This window comes from Gigantopelta aegis, chromosome 11, assembly GCF_016097555.1.
Source record: "Gigantopelta aegis isolate Gae_Host chromosome 11, Gae_host_genome, whole genome shotgun sequence".
NCBI classification, from domain to species: domain Eukaryota; kingdom Metazoa; phylum Mollusca; class Gastropoda; order Neomphalida; family Peltospiridae; genus Gigantopelta; species Gigantopelta aegis.
Window position 1 is genome coordinate 19,040,974 of NC_054709.1, and position 22,129 is coordinate 19,063,102.

A 22,129-nucleotide genomic window follows, 5' to 3' on the forward strand; every position below is an offset into this window, starting at 1 on the left:
ACTTATTTGATGAGGGATAAGCTGATAAGTCTTCATAACGAAGAGATAGATATTCTGCTCTATTATTGTATCATTAAAATTAAAATTAAATTGTATTCACTTTCTCTCATACGCTAATAACCTAAACACAGAAACAATAAAAATCAGATTTGTAAATACATACCTTATGTGTCCACTGGGTATGAACTATTACATCCCCAGAACTTGTGGAGGCACACTGATTAAAGTGCTACTGACAACATTTTCCTGTTGTATATTTACTTTCAATTGGTTTAATTGTGGACTGCTATATGCAAATCAGTGGCGTTTATAATAAAGTTGACACACAAATTAAGAATTACAGTGTGGAATTACTTCATCTATGCTTATTTAGCTAAGGAAGAGTTGTTTGTTTTCTGCCTTCTATGATGGCTTAAGTAAGACATTCGTAAAATCAAATGCCTACATAACATCAGGAAATACCTTTTTCTCTCCATATTAATACATTATCTACACTAATGTAAAGCCGAAAACTGGAAGATCACGATCATAGACTAATATATTGGTTATCCTGCTGCATAACACTCAACTCCAATAAACAGGTGCATTGTACAAAAGGGAGAGTCTCTCTGTGTAGAGCATAAACAGCTATAGTACCATATTTCATTATTTTTAACATTTACTTGTGATAAATGACTACGAGTTAATCAGTCCTACAGATAATTTACTATAATATATTACAATTGCAGTGTGCTTCTATACAGCGTAAACAGTTGTTTCCTCAAAAATTCATAGTAGAAAAAACCGACCTCGGTGGCGTCGTGGTTAGGCTATCGGTCTACAGGCTGGTAGGTACTGGGTTCGGATCCCAGTCGAGGCATGTGGGAAGCGCAAATAAAAGATCCCTTGCTGCTAATCGGAAAGAGTAGCCCATGAAGTGGCGACAGCGGGTTTCCTCTCAAAATCTGTGTGGTCCTTAACCATATATCTGACGCCATATAACCGTAAATAAAATGTGTTGAGTGTGTCGTTAAATAAAACATTTCTTTCTTTCTTTCTTAGTAGAAAAAACACGACGAAACAATGCATATCTACATGTTCATCTGTGTCCATCTGTGTCCATCAAAACATCATCTATTTCTTTGACATCAAATAATGATCACTAAATTTACATGTAAACATTTACACATGTCGCCCTTTAGACATTTCCCATCTAAATAGATTTGTTTCTGTTAGTATTTTAAATTATTTAATTAAAACTAGTATGGGCTTTAAATTAACAGTATCATCTTTATACTTCAAAACTAAATATGTTTGACATAAAGCCACCAATATTCTACTTGGATATAGCTATTTAATGATGGCAGCTATTTTTTCTCTCTTGGTTAAAAATGTGGGTCTTGACAAGTTTTATAATCTACAGATTAATGTGGGTCTCTGGTGAAAAAACCCACTCGTGTGTCCAGTCTATCCCCAAACAGCCCTAAATAGACATTAACCAACCTCAATATGTCCTACCCAACCAGTACCCCAAGCCTGATATATCAGATGTTGTGTTATGTGCTGTCCTGTCCTTTCTGCAAATGTGCTCTAAGACTATATGTCAGAATGCTTGGCATCCAATAACCGATGATTAATAACATGCTCTAATGGTGCCGTTAAACTAATCAAACAATATTCGATTTCAGATAGCACCCAGTTGATTGTTGGTGTTAGTGTGGGCATCGCGTTGTTCCTTGCTGGCGTGGCAACCATTATTGTTGTTGTGTACATGCGGTCTAGAGCAAAACAACAGTCCAAGGCAAAACGACGCACCAAGAGAAGGTATTATTCATTACAACCACACGAATGATATCAGTTTAATGAATATTGAATGGGCATACTAAACTAATGATTTTTGTTTGGTCTTTACGAAGTAAAACGGCTAAATATAAAATAAAATTATTGTTCATAACATGTAAATCCTAAATGAATGAAACATTGTTTGGGGGGTTATATCTAAGTTTTGTCAATGCATGTTTAGATCAACAACATTACAAATAAAGATAAATAGCATGCATTTTGGGGGTGATTTGCATGGGGCGTACCTAAGGGAGCATTGGTGTCCAACCCCTATTCTTTTCTAAATGTCATTCTCACCTTAGAAATATTACATCTGTCCGTGTTAATTGAACTATGGTTTATGGGAAGTCGGAAATTTAAAACCCCTTGGCCATGGATGCAGCCACTGACCATGCCAGAGACTGTTATCGGGGTGGACATTCGGATTCCATGGGTGGATCCAACTGAGTTGACCAGGGAGATCTGTTCCCCATAAAATTGAAGTGACCTTTTTTTGGAACAATTTGTTTACACTTTTCGTTAAGTGTAATTTTCAGGATGTTGTCCATGTACCTTTTTACCTTGGTCACCTCACTAAAATATTTCTAGAGTCCGCTTTTGTATGCCTGGATCATCAATGGAAATTCATTTTGTTAAATTGAATATCGTTCACTTTTTTTTTTAACCAAAATTCTCTGATTAGTGGTTATTATAACGTGTATCATGTTTTCGAGCGAATGTGTCATGTGTTTAAAAAAAATATATATATATATATATTACTAAATAAATATAATTGAAAATGACGATAATATGACTTCTTGTAGAGAAGATGATTATACTGGTCACGCCAAAAGAGATGCGTCACTTGAACATTATATAGATGCGAGCAGCGGCGTACACGAGTTGCCAGATTTGAACAGGTATGCTATATTCATTGTGTACGAAGCCCAGACAGGGGTGCAAACAGTGACTGTCGTCGACTTTAGTTAAACATTCCTGAAATATTATTATTTAACATAATGTTTAATAGCACATTATGATGACCTAAGATATCGTGAACACATTACAACAGACAGTCAGAGAATGACACAGAATTATCTAACATAATGTTTAATAGCACATTATGATGACCTAAGATATCGTGAACACATTACAACAGACAAAGTCAGAGAATGACACAGAATTATCTAACATAATGTTTAATAGCACATTATGATGACCTAAGATATCGTGAACACATTACAACAGACAAAGTCAGAGAATGACACAGAATTATCTAACATAACGCTAGTAAACGACATGAAATTTTGGGATAATTTCAGAAATAAAATACTGATTTTATTTTACCTAATTTTCTTGAGGCAAACTGGACGGATATAGTTTACTAAGGCATATGTAGCAATTCAGCAAGGTGGTTTTTAGGGGTTTTTCGCTAAACAAAACTAACTTGTTCTTGCTAGTGGTAAGTGAAACAATGCAACAACATAAAAATGTAACAACTTACCAATAAATATAAAATTGAAAATATTAATTTGTTTAAATATTTTTTTAAATTACGATGCAACGTGAAATGGCAAACAGAATTATGAAAACCATGAGTTATGACGTCAATCGTTGTAAATCATGAGTTATGACGTCATGCGCATGTAGAAATCGTCCAGCACCAGGGTGCTAGACATAGAGGATATTATATGAGTGTCCATGACGACACGAGTGCCTAAATTATCATATTTCCCGAGCGAGAGCTCTAAAGTTACCTGATATTTATACGCCCATAAGTAAAGAGTACGCATGTATCAACAGCTGTAAATTGTAAAGCATGTGCATACTAAAAAGCAAACAAATACACAGTAATTGAAATAATTAGTTTTGAATTTGAATGACGTCAGTATTCCAATGACGTCACTTTGCATCTCCTTACAATAACTATAAATTGGGTACATGACGTTTCCGTTTTAAGAGTGCTGGAAAAATTCCAGTGCAAAATTAGTATTGATTTTTTTTTTTTTTGAACATTATTAACTACATCGTAATATAATACAAGTTATCATAAATAATCAGTTAATGTTTTATTAAATTAATTAAAAACACGTATTTGTTATTACAGCATGTGATCAGCTTACACTCGAAATAAAAGTATTAATGAAGAAAGTAGTATCTGTGGAATGTCGTGTCAGCCAATCAGAAAGAAATGTACTCTTACAACAGTCAATCGTTAAACGACAATGTCAGGAGGACATACGATTTAGTTATGACATACGAGGGAAATCGTACGATAAATATGACCCTCGTTATGCTGTACCTCGTAGGTAATAAACAGAGGCTATTATATGAGTGTCCATGACAGACGATGTTTACGACACGAGTGCCTAAATTATCATATTTCCCGAGCGAGAACGAGGGAAATGCGATAATTTAGGCACGAGTGTCGTAAACATCGTCTGTCATGGACACAAATGTAATATTCTGTTTATTACCGACACGATTTCATGGAACGGCGCGACCGATTCGTTGCAAATGAGGTTACTGAGTGCCCTGTGTTTATCTTTTGTGACGCAGGAGCAATTGTTTATTTTTTAATGTTCTTGTGTCCTAATATTTGCATAATTTGCACTGATTAACTTTTGTATAAATAATTAATAATGTTCAAACAAACAAAAATTCAATAGCAATTTTGCATTGGCGTTTTCCCAGCGCCCTGAAAACGGAAACGTCATGTACCCAGTTTTGTGTTATTGTAAGTAGATCTAAAGTGACGTCATTGGAATACTGACGTCATTCAGATTCAAAATTAGCTAGAATGTCATGTCAGCCAATCAGAAAGAAATGTACTCTTACAACAGCCAATCGTTAAACGACAATGCCAGGGGGACATACGATTTAGTTATGACATACGAGGGAAATCATACGATAAATACGGCCCTCGTTATGCTGTACCTCGTACATGTAGGTAATAAAGCTTTTTCTTACACGCCCGTTGGTGAGAACATCATTCGTTATTTTTGATAACACGTACTTGTTTACACATTTTCAAGACATAAGAATGGCTGCTCCTGGGTGATGACCAGGTCACCAATGCCATATATCCAATGAAAAAAATACCTCGATCGAAATCGATTACACTGTGACGTATAATTAACCTGGCAAACATTTGTCTGTGACGCGTAAGTTAGCTACAAGTGCAAAGGTTGTAAATAACTTTTAGTCGAAAAATATGTTAAAATTTGCTGAAAACCTGGGCCCGGTTGTTCGAAGCCTAGGTTAACTTAATCACTTACCGGTATTAACACTAACTGTGAGCTAAACTCCTTAACCCAGGGTTGGCTAATCAGTGGTTCAAAAACCGTTGCTGAAACACACTTTTAACTCCGGGTTAGCAAACTCAGGTAATCTAATTAAAATTAGCTCCACTATTACATGTGGATCTAACACCAGCCAGTTGGAGCTCATGTCAGTGATTTAAAAATAATTTGAAAACATTCTGAATTATCCTGAGGGTATACGACATGTTTCGTGTGAATTACGAATGCCTTAAAACATGTTTTATTTTATAAAATAAATAATTTGTAATGTAAAACTGAAGACTGATTTAGTTAGGTTTTTTTATAAATAAATAAATACTTTTTAATGTAAAATTGAAGACTGATAACCCACCCCGTACGTATTGGTATGGTTCGCTGTACTGCTGCCACTAAAATAGACTCGCCCGATATTTTTAGAATTTGTATGCTCCCAAATAACGTTATAAAAGGCGAAGTGTGATTGGTCAATATTTAAATTATTATTTACAGACGAAATGTTACCTGGACATTGGGGACTACGCAGTGTTGTTAGCAATCCGATTAAAATTAGTTCTACTGGTCTAAATAAGGCATTCGTAATTCACATGAAACATATCGTATACCCTCAGGATAATTCGGAATGTTTTCAAATCATTTTTAAATCACTGGCAGGATTCTGCAAGTAAGGTTTTGATTGGTGGACATGAGCTCCAACTGGCTGGTGTTAGATCCACATGTAATAGTGAAGCTAATTTTAATTAGATTGCAAACTCAGGGTTAGTTTTCACTAACCCAGGGTTAGTCTTCAGTTACTCTGGGTTAAGTGCAGTTGACCAATCAGTGTAAAGTAAATGTACTTCCTGTTGTTAACATTAAATTTGCCTGTCCGTACTGCTAGTGCTTCTGTAATTTTCAAAAATGAACAGCAATTAACAGAAAAGGTGAGGAATGCGATTTATTGGTAATGTTAGATACTTGTAGATTATGATGCGTAAAACATTGAGACAATTAGTGAAAACAATAAGACAAAAACTAGCGGGAGAAGGCAGTCGCAAAAACATGCCATATTATAACTACGGTTGACGACAGGTCATTGTGGCATCATCGTTTTGGTTTCGCACACAATAAATGAATCGCATGCTACTGCAATATTGTATATGTTGTATTTAACAGCTTGTATAGTTTTTAGCTTTCATCTTTTAAGCTTTTCTATACATTATGAAAAAATATATATACTAAGTGTCCTTGTCTGATCAATGTGAAAGAGACAATTATTTTTATTGGGGGTGAAGATTATCTAGAAAGCTATGCCCCATCATTCACACGTGTTTTAATTTCAATGACGTCAGTATTCGAATGACATCACTTTACATGTTCCTACAATAATAATAATAATAAACTAATCTAGATATTTCCATTTTTAAAAGGCTCAAACTCTTTCAGTGTAAAATTGCTTTTTGTATGTGTGTGTAATAGTTATGAATATATATGGCTGTAATAAAAAATCTGCAATAATTTTGGAAATTATACCGTTAAAAATGGACCTAAAGTGAAATTATGGTAGGATGTTTAATAGTGTGTGTAAAAACAGGAAAAAAAGACTGACCTTGAGCTAGGAATGTCTGACGTTTCACCCCCAAGTTAGTTCACCACTTACCAATTCGACCCCAACACATTACCAGTTCGCCCAACAAAAAAGAAGAAGGCCTATTCGCCCCCACTTGGGGTTTTGTGTATCTGTTCTTGAACGACGATAATAAGAAATAAACATGAAACAGACTACGTGTATTATACATCTCGGTAAAATAAGTTATGTGGTCACTGACAGCCATATTGTTTAATGTCACTTGGAAGGAAATTCAAATTCACGCAGAAAAAAAAATCTAATTATATTTTGGTCCTTACTTTAAATAAAATATATAATATTCATATATTAGTACACGTATATGTAATGCGAATTTTAATAAGCTGGAATGAGAGATGCTACTAAGTCAAAAGCCCTTTGATCCACGCAGACCAAACTGCCGTGTTGATATTACTAGTTAACTGTAAATTAATAATTGCAGGCATTTCCTGATGGCGTTTATCTTCTTGATGCTTAATTACTAATTACCACAAATGACCCCATTCATTAATCACTGACTAGTAAGGAAAAGACATAGAAATACATATACAATTTGCACTAATAATTCTAAAACTGTTACTTGATCACGAGTACCTTTTCGTGACCCATAGCTAAATGGCCGGTTATCACCTTTGATTTTTACGTCAGTCAAATAGGTACTTATTCGTGTAATTTTCTAGAACCCCGGCGCCCTTTCGCATGATGAATAAATTCAACATATAAAGATGTCGAAATTATAAAATAATACTGGGTTATTTTGTTATTATCTTTAAATGAAAAATAGATCGTCTCGCTCTTGTTAAAAATTTCGCCCTCTCAAAATTTGTGAGAGAAGTGACGTCCCTCTATTTGGACCTCGCGTGATGCCTGCATAATAGTCTTATCACCAAAGCAGCAACCTAATTTCTTCTAAATAAATTCCTTTTGGATATAATTTCATTTTAATATTTAACAGACTAGATCTGTTCCCCTTTCGGGATCCTCTTGGTAAAACGAACAAACAACTTGTCACCAAAATCACATTTATTTAATATTTGACATATTAACGGGGCAGGGTGCTGGGGCGAACTCAGAAATAGTTGGGACTGCAAAATATAAAAGTCGTAGAATGAGTCCACTGACGTGATTAGATCCTATGACGCAACTATCTTAGACGAGCGCTCAACCGGCTGAGCTGGATCCCGCCTGGTCAAATTGGGAGCGAACTGACTTGGGGCGAACTGGCTTGGGGACGAAACGTCTGGTACCTTTGACGAATGACTTGGGTCTGCTCCCCGCAGTAAAGTATAACCAGTCTTGCAATTCATGTTTTTAATTATTCATACTGTTCTTTAATGGACAATTTAGTAATAAGAGACGATAAATACAGATCGATATGTTTCCCGATATTGACCACCTTCCACCCTCCCAATCCGAAAATAAAATCAATGACCAGCTATTCTGCGTCATTCATATTTTTTTTCGCGGGAATTTGACGTCACTGTAATTTATGCCGATACTCTATTTCAACACAATTTTACATTTAAAACCATCTAAACATACAAATGGAATCAAATTCGCCACTTTTAATCACTGGTTAGACATTTATCCACTACTTTAACTTTAATCCAGGGTTAGGGTATATTTAACTCATGGTTAGCGCTAACCAACGTTCGAACAACGTATTTTTCAATTGGTGATTAAATTTAACTCTGGGTTAGGCACTTAACCCAGGGTTAGCGCTAACCCAGGTTTCGAACATCTGGGCCCAGGTTTTTGAGGATATATAAGAAATAGAATAATACATTCGTATCCGTTAGATACCATTTATCTCACAACTCGTTTAAAAATGTATCAAACTCGCTTTCGCTCGTTAGATACATTTTAAACAACTCGTTGTGAGATAAATGGTATTTAACGCCCACTCGTGTATTATTCTCTATATCAAGCACCGTGCAAAAGCTGGCTAATTCAGGCTAGTGGGCAAGAATAAAATGTTCACAATTTATACGGTATTCCTTCAACTTGCTCTTGATTTATTTTCCTACAAGGGATTCCACTTCCTTTCCTATCATTTATATATCAGTATCTTGGACGACATGACACAGACATTGTAACAAGTAACTGTATTTCTTTGAAAACAAGTTGTAAGCTTCCATACTGTTACAGTGTTAGCATATGCCCATATTAGAAATTAAATTATTAATAATTTAAGGAAATTAGTTTGTCTAAGAATATAATGACATGTCATGTAATGTCAGTTATGCCATATCATGCAGTGTAAATATATTCAACTACAATAATTGCAATTAATAAACATCTTATTGTCTGTGTGTGCTAGACAACAAGAGCGTAGATTTCATCCTAGTGAAGTTGCGTCCCTTGACAACGACAACGAGTCCAGCGGTCGGCACATGTATGACATCGCAGATTCAACATACTCTTACAGGTATGTAACTAGTAAAATGAAAATTTCATGACATACAAGACAAAGTATGTTTATATGTTTAGAATACCTTCATCCATATAAAATATCACGTAAACTGAAATTTAAAAAAAAGAGAAATACAAAGAAACTTAGACGAACGCTTTTTGACTGACTATACATGTGAGTTTTGAAGAGTTAGAGACTTTGGTTAGCAAGCACTTGAAGTGTCCAAGCATTTAAAACCAGGAAGAAGAGTTTCAAAATCCAGCCATGTGTACGATATGTTCAACCCACGGGACGTCATCGCATAAGTTTGCTTAACTCCTCGTCCAATCGTATTAAATATATATAGTTTTAAACAATCAAGAACAAAATGTTAATCTACTTTCGGACTACAGAAATGCATTGCCTTCAATGAATTGAGAGTTAGCAAGATTGTTACTTACTATTTCTTCCAACTTTCAAACTAAGTTTGAAATTATTCAGTCAAATGTGCTTTCAAATATATGTATCTGAATAGTGCTTTATATAAAACATGATACTGAAGATACTGGGGGGGGGGGGGGGGGGGTGTTATATAAAAAGAAGGATGTGTGTTTATTTTGTAGATTGGGGTGAGGTAGTTTTCTAGGGCTAAAATATCAGGATAGCCCCTTTAATGGGTTTCTAAAGACACGATAGTGTTCAATTTTGCTAAGACCACGAAACAAGGCTAGACATCGACCCAGTAGAACATATGTTGGACGTGTTGCACTGACGTATCCGCCAATGCCCAATTATAACTTAAAATCCACTCTTTTGGGGCTTTATAGGTAGCACTAAACCAAATAACTTCCGGCTGGGTCAAAGTTCGAGGAGCACCCAACTTTTGATAGAGAAGTGAACACCACAAGTCCTGTGATTGGTTATAAATGTGAGTGTGTTGGTTGTCAAAAATAATAGTTTTATCTGGGTAAAAAAAAGTAAGCAATTTTATTTCATCTAGTACCAATGTGTCAAGTAGCCTTGTGCTTGAAACATGTATGGGGTACCTGTGAAAAAAAGTACTCGAATTTGGTGCGGAACTAGGGTAGTCATAGACGCTACCCGTTATCTCAGAAACGAGAAGCTTGACCCCCAATTTTTTCTGATTCACTTTAAGTGTGAGGGGTGGTAGTATTTATATCCGTGGCATTTATGTCGGTTGATACGTTGCAGGTACTATTGTCATCTATGGGATTTGATTTGGTACTATACACCCTATAAGAGGAGCAGCCGAATATTTACAGGGACACCATCAGAACCCTCTTCTACAATGTACCCAGGCGGTCTCAGGAAGTTGCCCGTGTTAATGAAAGACATACATGTACTCCTTCAAATATCAGATTTTTTTTTCTCACCTGTGTTTGAAGGAACTCAAAGAATATACAACGGAACTGAAAATAACACGGTAAAAATAAAAACAAATTTTAAAGTTTGTTGTGTTTATAGGCACCACTAGAGCACATTGCTTTATTAATCATCGGCTATTGGCTGTCAAATATTTGGTAATAGTGACATATATATTTAGAGAGGAAACCCGCTACATGTTTCCACTCGCAGCAAGGGATCCTTTATATACACCATCCCACAGACAGGATAGTACATACCCCAGCCTTTGATATGCCAGTCGTTATGCACTGGCTGGGACGAGAAATAGCCTAATGGCCCATCGACGGTGATGGATTCCAAAGCAACCACACATCAATCGAACACTTTACCACTGGGCTACATCCCACGCATAAAATAAAGACAAAATATAATCTCCGCAATATGTATTAGTGTTTAAGAGAAGACACGAACCATAGGTAATTCACTTCTTTATAGACATCTTTGACGTTGTCCGGCTGTCCGTACGTCAGTCGATCCGAATACATACGTTTTCGGAGCATATATTTCTTATCAATTCATATACGATCATCACATTTTGCACGCAGGTATAACTTGGATTGGGTGTGTGTCGTGCACCATAACTAGGTCACCGTGACCCATGTTTCACACATTAATGAAATATGTTCTTATTAATTGGTATAGGAACGAACGTGGTAACATAACATGTGAGATGGAAACACCTTATGAAGCACCATTACCGGAAAACGAGCGACTTCCAAGATCCAATCATGCGTATTATACAGAGTAAGTATTATTAAACACGGCCTGGTGGAAGTTAGATATTAAGATTATTAAGAGGAATCAAAGCAAACGTTAAAGAGACCATTAATAATACGCATTAGTTTCAGATCATTTCAACACTGAATCAAGGTGAAAGCAAAATAATTATTAAGAAATATTAAAGAAACCATTAACAATAATGATAACATCAGTACCATTTTGACATTGAACAATCTTTGGTTACTTGTTATGGCGATGCTCAAGCAATTAAAAAAATTTTTTCGGACAACAGAATATTATACTACCATGAACCTGAATGCATGCGATTTCTGGATGATACTAATGTTATATTAAATAGATTCATGAAACGTCTGAATTTGTTTATCTTCAGCTACACACAATTGTTTGATCAGGTTTTCTTTGGACGCTCACTCTATTATTATTATTATTATTATTATATTCTTCACTGAAGAGTGAAACGTCCAGAATATATACCACCTTTATCTTCATCCATATAAAATGCTAAAATGTAAACTGAAATTTAAAGAAAATGAAATACAAAGAAACCTAGACGAATGCTTTCTGCCAGTGTACATGTCTATTTTGAAGAAACAGAGACGCTGATTACCAAGAACTTGACGTGGCCAAACATTTAAAACCAGGAAGAAGAGTTTCAAAATCCAGCCATGTGTACGACATGTTTAACCCACGGGACGTCATCGCGTAAGTTCTCTTAACCCTTCCCCAAGTCGTATCCAATATATACAATGTTTACCAATGAAGAACAAAATCTTAATTAACTTTGAGACTAAAGAAATGCATTGCCTTCATTGAATTGAGAGTTAGCACAGGCTAACACCAATTGCTTATCTCTCAGATGTTAATAACATTGTTTATTTGAACTAACTATCCATGTTACAATGTTAATGTTTGTGCCTCCATAGTTCTATAGTTACAGATATGTACATGGATGAATAACTACTGTAATAAAGCTAAAGTATTCATGTGTATTCATGTTATTTATTTATTTTAACTATTATTTTCAGCTTTTTTAAATAATCTTATAAACATTTTAACATCCCTTACTTAATCTCTCCCTATCTTCTCTCTATGAATATGTCTGTTTGTCTGTGTGTCTGTCTCTGTCTCTGTCTCTCTGAATATCTGTCTGTCTGTTTATGTATATATCTGTTTGTCTGTCTGTCTGTCTCTCTCTCTCTCTCTCTCTCTCTCTCTCTCTCTCTCTCTCTCTCTCTCTCTCTCTCTCTCTCTTTATACGCATGTATGTATGTATGTATGTATGTGTCTGTCTATCTATGTGTGTGTATGTGTGTGTGTGTGTGTGTATGTGTGCCTGTGTGTTATATTATGTATGGATTTTTAACTATTATTCTCAGTGTCATTCAAATATTCTTATGAACATTTTAACATCCTTTATAAATCTCTCCCTATCTCCTCTCTCTGAATAGGGAGAGATTAAGTAAGGGATGTTAAAATGTTTATAAGAATATTTGTGAGAGAAGTGACGTCCCTCTATTTGGACCTCGTGTGATGCCTGCATAATAGTTTTATCACCAAAGCAACAACCTAAGTTGTTCTAGTTCCAATGTAAATAAAAATAAATCCCTTTTGGATATAGATCTGTTCCCCTTTCTGGATCCTCTTTGTAAAACGAACAAACAACTTGTCACCAAAATCATATTTATTTAATATTTGACATATTGACGGGGCAGGGAGCTGGGGCGAACTCAGAAATAGTTGGGACTGCAAACTATAAAAGTCGGAGAATGGGTCCACTGACGTGATTAGATCCTATGACGCAACTATCTCAGGCGAGCGCTCAACCGGCTGAGCTAGATCCCGCCTGGTCAAATTGGGAGCGAACTGACTTGGGGCGAACTGGCTTGGGGACGAAACGTCTGGTACCTTTGACGAATGACTTGGGTCTGCTCCCAGCAGTAAAGTATAACCAGTCTTGCAATTCATGTTTTTATTTATTCATACTGTTCTTTAATGGACAATTTAGTAATAAGAGACGATAAATACAGATCGATATGTTTCCCGATATTGACCACCTTCCACCCTCCCAATCCGAAAATAAAATCAATGACCAGCTATACTGCGTCATTCATAATTTTTTCGTGGAAATTTGACGTCACTGTAATTTATGCCGATACTCTATTTCAGCACAATTTTACATTTAAAACGCATCTAAACATACAAATGGAATCAAATTCGCCACTCTTAATCACTGGTTAGACATTTAACCGCAGGTCAGAGCTGCTTTAACTTTATTCCAGGGTTAGGGTATATTTAACTCATGGTTAGCGCTAACCAACGTTCGAACAACGTATTTTTCAATTAGTGATTAAATTTAACTCTGGGTTAGGCACTTAACCCAGGGTTAGCGCTAACCCAGGTCTGGAACAACTGGGCCCTGGTTTTTGAGGATATATAAGAAATGGAATAATACATTCGTATCCGTTAGATACCACTTATCTCACAACGAGTTTAAAAACGTATCAAACTCGCTTTCGCTCGTTAGATACATTTTAAAACAACTCGTTGTGAGATAAATGGTATCTAACGGCCACTCATGTATTATTCTCTATATCAAGCACCATGCAAAAGCTGGCTAATTCAGGCTAATGGGCAAGAATAAAATGTTCACAATGTATACGATAATCCTTGGACGACATGACACAGATATTGTAACAAGTAACTGTATTTCTTTGAAAACAAGTTGTAAGCTTCCATACTGTTACAGTGTTTGCATATGCCCATATTAGAAATTAAATTATTAATAATTTAAGGACATTAGTTTGTCTAAGAATATAATGACATGTCATGTAATGTCAGTTATGCCATATCATGCAGTGTAAATATATTCAACTAAAATAATTGCAATTAATAAACATCTTATTGTCTGTGTGTGCTAGACAACAAGAGCGTGAAGTTGCGTCCCTTGACAACGACAACGAGTCCAGCGGTCAGCACATGTACGGCATCGCAGATTCAACATACTCTGACAGGTATTTAACTAGTAAAAGGAAAATTTCATGACATACAAGACAAAGTATGTTTATAAGCCAGTTAAGAATACCTTCATCCATATAAAATATCACTTAAACTCAAATTAAAAAAAGAAGAAGAAGAAAGAAATACAAAGAAACCTAGACGGACGCTTTTTGACTGACTATACATGTGAGTTTTGAAGAGTTAGAGACTTTGGTTACCAAGCACTTGAAGTGTCCAAGCATTTAAAACCAGGAAGAAGAGTTTCAAAATCCAACCATGTGTACAATATGTTCAACCCACGGGACGTCATCGCATAAATCGTATTAAATATATATAGTTTTAAACAATCAAGAACAAAATGTTAATCTACTTTCGGACTATAGAAATGCATTGCCTTCAATGAATTGAGAGTTAGCATAATTGTTACTTACTATTTCTTCCAACTATCAAATTAAGTTTGAAATTATTCAGTCAAATGTGCTTTCAAATATATGTATCTGAATAGTGCTTGATATAAAACATGATACTGAAGATACTGTTTGGGTTTTTTTTGTTTAAAAAAAAAAGGATATGTGTTTATTTTGCAGATTGGAGTGAGGTAGTTTTCTTGGGCTAAAATATCAGGATAGCCGCTTTAATGGGTTTCTAAAGACACGATAGCATTCAATTTTGCTAAGACCACCAAACAAGGCCTGACATCGACCCCGTAGAACATGTGTTAGACGTGTTGCACTGACGTATCCGCCAATGGCCACTTATAATAAAAAAACACTCTTTTGGAGGAACAGCCGAATATTGGCAGGGACACCATCAGAACCCTCTTCTACAATGTACCCAGGCGGTCTCAGGAAGTTGCCCGTGTTAATGAAAGACATACATGTACTCCTTCAAATATCAGATTTTTTATTTTCTCACCCGTGTTTGAAGGACCTCAAAGAATATACAACGGAACTGAGCGGTAAAAATAAAAACAAAGTTTAAAGTTTGTTCTGTTTATAGGCACCACTAGAGCACATTGTTTTATTATTCATCGGCTATTGGCTGTCAAACATTTGGTAATATTTAGAGGAAACCCGCTACATGTTTCCACTCGCAGCAAGGGATCCTTTATATACACCATCCCACAGACAGGATAGTACATACCACAGCCTTTGATATGCCAGTCGTTGTGCACTGGCTGGGACGAGAAATGGCCTAATGGGCCTACCGACGGTGATGGATTCCAAACCAACCACACATCAAGTGAATGCTTTACCACTGGGCTACATCCCACGCATAAAATAAAGACAAAATATAATCTCCGCAATATGTGTTAGTGTTTAAGAGAAGACACGAACAAAAAGTAATTCACTTCTTTATGGACATCCTTGATGTTGTCCAGCTGTCCGTATGTCAGTCCCTCCTAATACGTTTTCGGAGCATATATTTCTTATCAATTCATATACGATCGTCAAATTGTGCACGCAGGTACAACTTGGGATGGGTGTGTGTCGTGCACCATAACTAGGTCACCGTGACCTATTTTTCACACATTAATGAAATATGTTCTTATTAATTCGTATAGGAACGAACGTGGTAACCAAACATGTGAGATGGAAATACCTTATGATGCACCATTACCGGAAAACGAGCAACTTCCACAATCCAAACATGCACATTGTATCGCTTATTTGCATGACGTGTCAGAGTAAGTATTATTAAACACGGTCTGGTGGAAGTTAGATATTAACATTATTAAGAGGAATCAAAGCAAACGTTAAAGAGACCATTAATAATACTCATTAGTTTCATATCATTTCAACACTGAATCAAGGTGAAAGCAAAATAATTATTAAGAAATATTAAAGAAACCATTACCAACAATGATAACATCAGTACCATTTCGACATTGAACAATCTTTGGTTACTTGTTATGGCAATGCTCAAGCAATTAAAAAAATGTTTCAGACAATAGAATATTATACTACCATGAACCTGAATGCATGCGATTTCTGGATGATACTAATGTTATATTAAATAGATTCATGAAACGTCTGAATTTGTTTATCTTCAGCTACACACAATTGTTTGATCAGGTTTTCTTTGGACGCTCACTCTATTATTATTATTATTATTATTATTATTATTATATTCTTCATTGAAGAGTGAAACGTCCATAATATATACCACCTTTATCTTCATCCATATAAAATGCTAAAATGTAAACTGAAATTTAAAGAAAATGAAATACAAAGAAACCTAGACGAATGCTTTCTGCCAGTGTACATGTCTATTTTGAAGAAACAGAGACGCTGATTACCAAGAACTTGACGTGGCCAAACATTTAAAACCAGGAAGAAGAGTTTCAAAATCCAGCCATGTGTACGACATGTTTAACCCACGGGACGTCATCGCGTAAGTTCTCTTAACCCTTCCCCTAGTCGTATCCAATATATACAATGTTTACTAATGAAGAACAAAATGTTAATTAACTTTGAGACTAAAGAAATGCATTGCCTTCATTGAATTGAGAGTTAGCACAGGCTAACACCAATTGCTTATCTCTCAGATGTTAATAACATTGTTTATTTGAACTAACTATCCATGTTGCAATGTTAATGTTTGTGCCTCCATAGTTCTATAGTTACAGATATGTACATGGATGAATAACTACTGTAATAAAGCTAAAGTATTCATGTGTTTTGATGAATATTGTTTTTGTCCCGGGTCAGTTCCTGGCTATCCAGAGACATTGCAAAAAAAAAGTTATTTATTTATTGTAACTATTATTTTCAGCATTTTTCAAATATTCTTATAAACATTTTAACATCCCTTACTTAATCACTCCCTATCTTATCTCTATGAATATGTCTGTTTGTCTGTGGGTCTGCCTGTGTGCGTGTCTGTGTCTGTCTCTGTCTCTCTGAATATTTGTCTGCCTGTCTATATATATATCTGTTTGTATGTATGTTTGTCTGCCTGTCTCTCTTGCTTTCTCTCTCTCTCTCTACATATGCATGTATGTATGTATGTATGTATGTGTATGTCTGTCTGTCTGTCTGTCTGTCTCTGTCTCTGTGTGTGTGTGTTATATTATGTACGTATGGATATTTGAATGTGCGCGTCATCGTGTGCATGCGTGTATGCGTGTGTAAGTGCTTGTGTCACTGTGTGTGTGCGCGCGCGTGCGTTCTTGTGTTTAATTTATTGTATTACGTGATACATGTGTGCAGAAATATGCGTATTTTTAGCTGCTCTTGTAACCACTGTGTGCCTGTTCCCTCCAAGGATGGAGAGTTCTGCTGTCAGATGGATAGCGACATTAAACGTAAGATGACATCGATGCGCATACAGTGCATCACCCAACATGAAGGGTTTCTTGGAAATTGCTTGAATCTGCATGTAATTGAAGCTGCCTTCTACGAGTTTCTAGAAAACAATGGACCATTGGGGAGTGAACAGGCCATCCACAAGTAAGTTAATACAGATAACCGGCCTCGTGGTTAAGCGATCGGACATTAGGCTGGTAGGTACAGGGTTCGCAGGCAATATAACCGAAAATAAATTGTGCTGAGTGCATCGTTAAATAAAACATTTCCTTCTTCAATACAAATATCCATATATACATACGTAGGTCTATATGCAGATATACATACATATATAATTATGAATAATCCAACATAAATCTTACATACCTACCCATCTATGCATAATTCAATATAAATTATCGAAAGCACAGAGAGAGAGAGAGAGAGAGAGAGAGAGAGAGAGAGAGAGAGAGAGAGAGAGAGAGAGAGAGAGAGAGAGAGAAATACGAGTACATGTACAAATCAATGGTTTATTAGTTCCTATAAACGCAACAAAAGAAACCCAACAAATATATACTGATTTAAAGATGTAAGGGAGACCAAATTTAAATTACTAGTTCCATAATAATGCCTGTATTTCATACAAAGTTGTAATGTTGGATTGCATGTCAGTAGTATCGAACTGACTGCCAGTGGCTTGGTCAACTTTTGACACTATGGGTTGAGGGATTTGGCTGCAATAAACCGGCCTCGGTGGTGTTGTGGTAAAGCCATCAGGCATAAGGCTGGTAGGTACAGGGTTCGCGGCCCGGTACTGGCTCCCACCCTGAGTGAGTTTTAACGACTCAGTGTGTGGTAAGATCACTACATCCTCTTCTCTCTTACTAACCACTAACAACTAATAACTAACTCACTGTCCTGGACAGACAGCCCAGATAGCTGATGTGTGTGCCCAGGACAGCGTGCTTTATCCTTAATTGGATATAGACATGAAAATAAGATGGAATGAAGGCTGCAATCACTATTTGCTGTTGCTATTTCTTTGATCCCTTCTTCACATCAGTTTATAATGTATCACAATTAAAAATAAAATATATGTACTGCGGGTACAACGATAATATAATACAAGTATGGAGTGTAGAGTAAAAGGAATTTATAATACCTCGGTGGTGTCTTGGTTAAGCCATCGGACGTAATGCCGGTAGGTACAGTGTTTCCTGCCACCGGCTTCCACCCAGAGCGAGTTTTAACGATTAAATGGGTAGGTGTAAGGCCACTACACTCTGTTCTTTCTTACCAACTAACAACTAACCCACTGTCATGGACAGGCAGCCCAGATAGCTGAGATGTGTGCCCAGGACAGCGTGCTTGAACCTTAATTGAATATAAGCACGAAAATAAGTTGAAATGAAATTAATAATAATATTTTTCAGATCCATGAATTTAAGTATCACATTTAATTAATAAAAAAGTAAATTAAAAGAAACTATTATTCCTTATCCTGACGTCAAATAAAATAAAATACGCTTGTATTTAAAATGTAAGATGCTACTTGAGAAAAGAGTACATTTCATGATTGTCCGAGTGGTCTTGTACCCATGATACTTAACTGTCAGATAAGCAAATCATTAATGTTTCTTTCAACCCATTCCTCAAACAAACCTTCGTATGAACCGTAACTCTTTTTTTTCTTCTCTTTTTTCTGAAACCAGAGTGTATCGTCACCTCGCATATAAGAACTTTACTCGCTGGATTTGGAGGAAGCTTGGACAGAAAACTCGCAAGGCTTTACCATCGTGTGTAAACCATGTCATAAGGAGCAACTTTCCATCTGAGAATAGTGCACACATTGGATTTGAATATCCCCGATAGTCAATTAACTAAGTGTTGACACTGTGCAAATATAGCTTTTCAATTTAATCTTAAGTTTATTCTTAATGAAAATGACATCGACTGGAGATGACACGACACCACATGATATGAGATGACATACAATACTAATATCTACTAAATCTAATATCATAAAATTCAAATTTGTAATCACTATATAAAATCACAAATAATAAAATCTCAAAGGGAAATAAGTGTTAAATAAATAACAAATCACATATTATGATATTAAAAATCATAATAATCACCAAAAATATATTTACTATTTCTTTATTAATTAACGTTTCTGGCTTTATAGTACTTAAAGGGAGATAATCATTCACTTTAAAAATTGCTCTCATCCGATAGTATTAAACATAAACGATATATTTAAAATGCACAATACAGGGGTAAACTACTAATTTAGTATTATACCAATCCCTTTTCACATACCCTTTAAATTTTACAAAGGCACATCGACATCCATTTCTCAACGTAACGCAACACGAAACAAAAATAAACAAATAAGCTAAATGGGTAATTTATTTCATATGTTAAAAGTATACATTCTTATGTTATCTAACTACAACATACGTTAACATTAAATATAGATACTTATCTGAAATATCCACATGTTACAATTATACGCTAATTTGAAAAGTTACAGTATCAATATCGGCTAAGTTTTCAGCTGATGTATAAAAATATATCTACAATATATAATATTAATCCAGCTATACAAATAACCAGGAAAGCACAGAACAATATTATCTTCCATTCAAACATTCACACTATGTTATTGTAATAAAACTATATGCATACAGTTGTATTTCTAACCTGTTAAGATATCTACTGTCTGCTTGATATATACATATAGCTAGTTAACTATTCTGCTGCAAGATTGACTGTCAACACGTCTGTCAGGTCAGTGAAAGAAAAGGACGCATACACGTGCATTTAGTGGTGAGGTCAGAAAAGGTTGTTTAAATCAAATATAATAAAATAAAAGTTAAAGTTGTTTTGTTTAACGACACCACTAGAGCACATTGATTTATTAATCATCGGCTTTTTGGTGTCAAACATTTAGTATTGTTGACATATAGTTTTAGAGAGGAAACTCGCTACCTTTTCCCATTAGTAGCAAGTAATATTTTATATGCACTATCCCACAGACAGGATAGCACATACCACGGCTTTTGATATACAAAGATTGAGGAGAAATAGGTTGATATACTATTGATCATTTTACGAACTGAGCGTTTATAATCAAGTAGTGGGCGGGACATAGCCTAGTGGTAAAGTGCTCACTTGATGTGCGGTCGGTTTGTGATCGATCCCAGTCGTGGTGTACTGGCGGGAACGAGAAATAGCCCAATGGGTCCATCGACGGGGACCGCGCACCAAACGAAGGTTTTACCACTGGGATGCGTCCCGCCCCACATAGTATAGAATAAAACAACCGGTTAACATATCACTGTCGTATGTTACACTGTGTTGAACAATAGCTTAGGAAAACTTGACGTTTAATTTCAGTTCATATTACCTGCACTGAAATAGAATAAGTATAGTGTTAAATACAAGTACAACCTTTATTTCATATGACCTGAAAAGAAATGATCAATTACTAAAAACATGTTTGGTCATATAGATATTATTTAGCCTTCGGTACAGCCTGAAATAAAACATCAGTTACTTAAAATAAATGATTTACATTTAAAACGTATTGATATACTAAAATCCATGTGTACTACAAACATGTAGACGGGATATGGATTATTCTAGTACTGATGATACAATGATCGATTATAATCGAAATGTTATCACTTTATTGACTTCTACCGATTTGATGATCGAATGTAAAAATGCATAATCGATTGTCCTTGAAAATGTTCACTGCAGTTGTTATTCCAGTTCAGATGACGACATTGATGTAATATGTTAGAGTTGCAGTTTGTGTTCATGCGTACATGGATAAAGCATGACGTAGTTATTTAAAATAACATCGGCGATTTGTAGTTTCCATCACGGTGAACAAAACAATAGGTTTATGTGTTTTATAATTCATATACTTTTTATGTTTGTAATGTTTATATAATTCTAACCTATTCCTATATCGAATGTTATTGGTTGGTACAAATCAATTATATCCGATGATCGAAAATGGAATTCCAACCGATTCTCAAAACTATTTTTTAATGTTCGATAAATTTTATTTTTATTTTGCTAATACTATATATTTCCAGATTTAGTACAGCTTTAGTGTCTTTAGTGTATACTAGTTCTATGATTGCATTTTGCTTGCCAAGTATGTCATCTGTCCTGCTATAGCTGTAGTAGCAACTCTGTACATATATGGCCAAAGTCCAGTGGCATTAAAGTTTGTTTGTTTGTTTGTTTTGTTTAGCGACACCACTAGAACATATTACTTTAATAATCATATGCTATTGGATGTCAAACATTTGGTAGTTTTGGTATATAGTCTTAGAGAGGAAACATTTTTTTTTTTTTTTTTGAAGCAAGGGATCTTTTACATTCACCATCCCACAGACAGGGCCCAATGAGCCCACCGACGGGGATCGATCCCAAACCGACCTCGCATCAAGCGATGGTTAAAGTATCTACGATCCGCCCCTTTTAAAGTGTCTACGCGGCGCAATTTGTACTATTAGAAACTGGGGGGGGAGGGGGGGGGGGGGGGCGGGACGAGACGTAG

The 22,129-nt window shown here is 35.6% G+C and overlaps 1 protein-coding gene across 1 annotated transcript; it reads left to right on the forward strand.

Annotated features, from left to right (window-relative positions):
- The first annotated feature begins 1,211 nt into the window (after positions 1 to 1,211).
- LOC121385267 lies at positions 1,212 to 21,897 on the forward strand. The gene is made up of 9 exons (XM_041515873.1): positions 1,212 to 1,803; positions 9,026 to 9,133; positions 11,165 to 11,266; positions 11,852 to 11,965; positions 14,182 to 14,274; positions 15,825 to 15,947; positions 16,541 to 16,654; positions 17,491 to 17,712; positions 19,260 to 21,897. Exons 1-9 carry the CDS (start codon positions 1,751 to 1,753, stop codon positions 19,417 to 19,419), a joined length of 1,089 nt encoding a protein of 362 aa, XP_041371807.1. The 5' UTR covers positions 1,212 to 1,750; the 3' UTR covers positions 19,420 to 21,897.
- The last annotated feature ends 232 nt before the right edge of the window (positions 21,898 to 22,129 follow it).

Coding starts and splice junctions, on each gene's coding strand:
- LOC121385267 (XM_041515873.1), top strand. CDS start 1,751: ATGCGGTCTAGAGCAAAACAACAGTCCAAGGCAAAACGACGCACCAAG. Junction 11,966..14,181: donor AACCCACGGGACGTCATCGC/GTAAGTTCTCTT, acceptor TGTGTGTGCTAG/ACAACAAGAGCGTGAAGTTG. Junction 14,275..15,824: donor GATTCAACATACTCTGACAG/GTATTTAACTAG, acceptor TAATTCGTATAG/GAACGAACGTGGTAACCAAA.